This window comes from Lepidochelys kempii, chromosome 5, assembly GCF_965140265.1.
Source record: "Lepidochelys kempii isolate rLepKem1 chromosome 5, rLepKem1.hap2, whole genome shotgun sequence".
In the NCBI taxonomy this organism is placed as follows: Eukaryota; Metazoa; Chordata; order Testudines; family Cheloniidae; genus Lepidochelys; species Lepidochelys kempii.
In genome coordinates, this window is record NC_133260.1 from 34941095 (window position 1) to 34947126 (window position 6032).

The 6032-nt window shown below is 44.3% G+C and overlaps 1 protein-coding gene across 1 annotated transcript in view; it reads right to left on the reverse strand.

The window, feature by feature from the left end:
* Positions 1 to 5519, reverse strand: part of LOC140911275 (chondroitin sulfate proteoglycan 4-like) — a 70353-nt gene extending 64834 nt beyond the window's left edge. Inside the window, exon 1 of the mRNA XM_073343933.1 lies at positions 5361 to 5519. Coding sequence (XP_073200034.1) covers positions 5361 to 5448 — 88 coding nt within the window. The 5' untranslated portion in view covers positions 5449 to 5519. The remainder of the gene's footprint in view (positions 1 to 5360) is intronic.
* Positions 5520 to 6032: the final 513 nt, after the last annotated feature.

A 6032-nucleotide genomic window follows, 5' to 3' on the forward strand; every position in this document is an offset into this window, starting at 1 on the left:
CACTACTGTGCTTCGACTATGTGATCACAAGTCAAGAGTAAGGATCTAAACTACGGTTCTTTGAAGCAGTGTGGGCTTTTCACAACAGAATTTTAGTAAATTATTCTTGACTGCTAGTACAAAGAGCAGAAGCAGAGCAGGACAATGCTAAATTAGGAGCAGAGCCCCAAAATGAAGGAGCACATGAGTCTAGGGGAGAAGATAAGTTTTTGGAGGCAGGAACTAGGGGAGGAGGAGGAGGAGAAAAAGAGATGGCAGAAACAATATTACATGCCAAACTGTTGCTAAATGACACTGACAGTGCAAAAGGAGTGTGGGACGGAGTTTTGCTACATTAGCCTTTGACATTATAAAGCACATCTAACCTTTAATCCAAAGTAAATCTTCTGTTTATCCAATCTTTCCCCACTATCGCACTTAGTTATTTTGTGTACAATGAAAAGCAAATACTAAATGAGCTTGCAAGCAAATAACCCTCACCAGCAGAGTGTGCAGCATACCTGAAATACACTTTATCTGTAAATCCTTCCCCTATCACAATTCAAGAAGAAAGGTGGTCTTGTGATTAAGGTACTTGACTGCAACTTAGTAGGGCGCAGTTCAAATCCTGGATCTATTACATACTCTTTGTGAGAACGTGGGCAAGTCATTTAACCTCTCTGAGGGCTTGGCTACACTTGCAAGTTAGACCACATTAAAGCAGCCCCAGGTCCCTAACTCCCAACCCGTCCACACTGGCAAGGCACTTAGAGGACCTGGACTCTGCAGCTGGAGCGCTCCTGATCATCCAACTCCACGAGAAGCGTAACGCTTGCTGCGCCTCAGCTGAAACGCCCAGGCATCAGTGTGAACGAGGTGTTCCATTACTGCGCTATGATCAGCCTCCGTCCCATAATCCCCTTAAGTGATGTGGCCACTCTTGTCATTGTTTTGAACTCGGCTGTAGGAATGCGGATATCCCTTTCAAAGCTCTGTTTTTGACAGCCAGCATGCTTATCTGCTCTGGGACAATGCAACCATTACTGTGGAATGCTGCTTGCTGTGTGTGTGTGACAGAGAGGCATGGGGGAGGGGGGCCTTCAGCTGTCTGAATTTACAAAACAGCATGCTGACACACTCTCAACACTCCAAAAACCAACTCTCTCTCCCCCCACATACACACAACACACTCCCTGTCACACTCCACCTTCCCCCCCTTCCCCCACATTTGAAAAGCACGTTGCAGCCACTTGAATGCTGGGATAGCTACCACAATGCACTGCTGTCTGTGGCGTTGCAAGAGCTGCTAATGTGGCCACACCAGTGTGCTTGAATTTGACAGTATGAACACACTACAGCACTTTCCCTACTGCACTCTCCGAGAGCTGGTTTAACTCACAGTGCTCTACATCTGCAAGGGTAGCCATGCCCTGAATCTCAGCTAAGCTTTTGGAGGCAGGAACTGTTTCTCAGGCCTAGATGACACTAGAAAAGCTTTTCTAGTATAGCTATACTGGCAAACTGTCCAAATGTAGACTCAGCTGATATCAGAACAAGAGGGCTTTAGGTATAGCTTATACCAGCTTCTCAAATGAATAAGCTATACCAGCAAAAGCACTTTTTTGCTTGTATAACTGTCTCTATACTATGGCTTTTGCCAATATAGAAATGTTATAAAATAAACAAATAAGTCACACCCCTAAGTGACATTGCTACACTGGCAAGTTTCTAGCGCTGACCTGGCCTTGTCTCTTATTGTGTTGTTTGTAAACTGCCTAGCATAATGGAACTGTAGGGAGTAGACCTGAATATTGATGTAAAAATAGTTACTAAAATATTTATTAAAATTTTTGCTTGTTATAATCATAAGCAACTCTTTATCAGACTCAGAAAGACAAGAGTCGCGTCTCCAAGGATTGGTAAAAGGAAAGACAATGCCATCTTTAATAACCATTTAAGTTTAGAGACTCTCTAAGAGTCATTAAAATTAAGCAGATTATTGAAAAGCAAAAGCATTTTATACAGGAAATAGGAGTGCTGGACTAATTTGAAACAGAATTTCAACTTCTATTCAATCCTGAAGGGATTTGGGGACAGTGACTATGCATTTTAATCATACAGAAGGCTATTTATTCAAACTATTGAGCTGAGATTAAAATTAATGGATCTAGTATCATCTTGGTGAATGGAAAGTGTCACGTGTAATTCTTGAACACTGAGAAGAGAACAAATGATCCACTGAAGATTAAATACTCTTAATGTCAACATGCCAAGCACACTCGCCCTAAAGGTAGAGGGTGCAGAAAGAAGATCTGGTATTTTATCAGTAGTAACTGCTGATACCAAAAAGGTCAAAACTCCTTAATTGTGTTTACAATGATGTGGGAACATATGGATCTACATTAAAGATGTATATTTCAGATATATAAATCAATAGACAAAAATCTAACTAATTAAAAATGCAACTTACTTCCAGGAAGTAAAACAATTAAAACACTCATCTATTATGACAATTCAGAAGAAAGACCATGATCTGTACATATATATATCTTTACTCACATAAAGTGGTCCATGGAAGTCACTGAAACTACTTCGCAAAAAGAAAAGGAGTACTTGTGGCACCTTAGAGACTAACAAATTTATTTGAGCATAAGCTTTCATGAGCTACAGCTCACTTCATCGGAGAGGGAAGCCTTTTAAAAAAAAAAACTACTTGTGAGTGTAAACTACCATGTGTGCATCTTTAGATTGGATCCAAAATCATATTAAAACCTATACACATACACTACACTTAATTAACAAGAAATGTTATTCAGAAAGAAAAAATGGTGACAAACTTGAGTCCCAATCCTGCAACTTCAAAATGTGTCAGAGGTTTGCAGGACCTGGCTCATAAAGACAGTCCCATAGAAAAAATATCTTTTGAGGATAAGTCCATTCATTCTGTGTACTTCATTTTTAGCCATTAATATGATGATGAAAATACAATATAAATCAATTTCTGCTAGGATCTTACTAATATAAGATCTAATCCTTTGCAGCTAATATATATTTTTTAAAAAAACTATCAAAGAATTTCCTAACACAGAAGTCTGAAAACTTCTTAACTTTTAAATATAGTTTCAATGCTGTTTATAGACTTCTTACATCTATACTGTGTCTTAGTATAAAATATATGTTTCACACCAGTGCTTTCTTTAAAGAACTCACTTTCAGAGAGAGGCTTCAAGACTCAAGGGATTTTCAAGTGTGCTCAGCATGGGCCTAACTCTACCACTATTGCAGTAAAAGGCAAAACTCTCATCAACTTCCACAGGAATTAGGCACAACGTGAGTACTTCTGAAAATCACGTCATAGAGCTATACATAAAAGCAACAACCACTCCCAACTGTAATTGGGATTTCTTGTCACTAAAACCCGTGAGAACACCATCTGGGACTGCATATCACAGGTCAAGATACCATGTTGCAATCCGAGCCCCATATATTTAATGCAGAATGCATGAAAATAGTTCTCGAGGGAACACTACCAAATATCTGAAGTACTGCACATTATTTTAAAAGAAAATTATATTGTCTTTACAAAGACCCACTATCTCGTAACACTTAATCCCAGATAATTAAGACATCTATATTACACTTAGGGGGCCTCTGAAATGATGAGCACCCTCAACTTCCAAGGAGAATTCCACTGCAATTTACTCATGGGCTGTGGGGTTCCAGAGAGTTGTGGCTCTGCTACAATGCACACTTCTACAGCTACTTAATGTATCACTCTGTAAATGGCTATTTCAAACTGCAAAATTACACCCACTGTTAGAATATAGGTAGTAAGAAAAACTACAGCAGCTGATATTATTTATTATAAGGAGAAGTAAAAGATTTGAGATTTTAGTTACACTGTTACTTTTAATGATAGCATAAGAGACTTTAAAGTTCTTTGTCTAGAAGAGTTGCATGGGGTTAAGGCATGAGGTGTCTCAAATTTAATGGCTAGTTCTGAAAATTTGGAACACTACTTTACAAGCGAACTAAAAAAAGGGGGGGGAACCTCCTGCTTGTGTCTTTGATTTAACTTCTGTGATGTAGGATGACCCCCTGCAGTTAAAAGGAGAGAGAAGCCTTTTAAAAAAAAAATTATTACAGAGATGGGACATATCAAGTTTTCAGGAGGGTCCTCCTGAGGACTGCAGACCTCCGTGGAATAGAGACATCACAATAGACTAAAACCTGAGCTGACGTTTCTTTGCCCTCAGTTGAAAGGGAAGAGATGTTGACTCCTTGACAAAAAGCTTTTATCCTGTTTGTCAGGAGCTTAAGTTAAACCAGTCTTAACAAAAAGTAGTTTAAAAAATTGACTGAACACCAACTCCCCTTCTACTGAGAGACAGGGCAGCTGCAGCTCATACTTTCAGCTTTGCTCCTGCAAGCCCTTAGGTATGTACCTAATTCCTCCTTTTTGGCACTACTCTTATGAATAAAGTTATGTGAATATGCAAAGTGTCTCTCTTGTGGTATCACTGTCCCACTAGCTCTCCAGACAGCCCTCCAACCAACAAAACAAAAACAAAACCAGAAATCAATGCCTAATATTTCAGGAGACCAAAAAAAAAACAAAACACCCCAAACCCGAAAAAAATCTTTAAACTAAAAAGCTTTTAAGGTTTTTTGTTATGCACCATAAAGGAATAGAACAAACAATGTCCTCTGGCCTACAACTTTAATGTGCTGATAAATCTACAATCCACTGTAAGCAAATAATATACAAAGAAAAGGTCTAAACGTTATGTTAAGGCCTGACCTTTCTTAAATCCCAATTCCGACCCCTGATCCTGCATTTCTGCTTCCACAGAACGAACAAGACCATCAAACCCTTCCTGATGGGCTACCTCTGCCTGAAAATTGATACGCAGCGAGGGAAGTGCCTGTCAGATGAGTCTGACTTGGGATTGCAGGTCTGTTCACAAATACCCCAGGCCAGCAGGCAGTACAGCGCGCCCAGGGAATTGAGCCCCCGCAATCACTGTAGCTGGGTAGCAGCGGAAAGCGCTCGCCCCGGCAGGGCGTTGTGGCCCGAAGTGCCCGGTGCCCGGGGCCTTTCCCCTTCTGCTGCAGTGCAGCGACCGCCGGACCCCAAACCCGCCACGCATGTGTCGGCGGCTCCAGCTGTCGGGCTGCGAGTGGCACCGTCCCCGCGCGGCGGCCGGAGCCGGAGGGCCAGGCCGGGCAGGGGCTCTCAGCCGCGGCGGCCGCGCAGAGGGCGGCAGGCCCAGCCGAGCGCACCCGGAGCGGGGCAGCATTGCTCCGGCGTCGGGCAGAAGCCCAGCCCAACCTGACGAGAAGTTTCCGGGAGGCCCGGCCAGGGGTCTCTCCAGCCCTACCTGCGAGAGCCCGTAGGCTAAGGGCAAGCAGCAGGAGCAGGGCGCCGGGGAGGCCGCCGCCGCCGGGACTCCCCCACCCCGGGGCCATGCCGCCTGCGCTCCCAGCTTCACCGGCTCCGCGGGCCGCCCGCTCCAGGTCCGGCGAAGGAGGCAGCAGCGGCCCCGGGGCTCAGGGCCACAGCGCCGCCCAGCCCGTGCAGCAGCTGTCGCGCTGGCTCCGGTCGAGTTACACTTGGGGGGGGGCGCAGGCTGCTCCCGGGGCGGGGCTCCGGGGTGCCCGGCCCTGGGGAGAAGAGGCTACAAGGAAGCTCCCAGCCCCCATTCTCTACTACCTGCGCCCCCTTGCTGGCCCCCCTTGCCGCTGAACCGCCCCTCTGCCCCACTCTCACCCTCTAGCCCCCTCTGCCCTGTCTCACTCGTTCCCCCTTGCCTTCGCAGCTTCTCCCCATTATCACCCAAACCCGTTTCAAAACAGTTGTTTGGATCATTTTAGATGGGATTTTAAAAAGTGCTTATGTCTGTTGGACATTTAAGCCCAGATCCACTTAGGTAACTACGTGCCAGTTTTGGGTGCCTAAAACTGCAATCCGCAAAACGCCCATTTGGATCATATCTAACCCTGTAGGCTTTTCCAGCCTTCCAATGGCCTCGCAAAAGAAAAAGAAAAAAAAC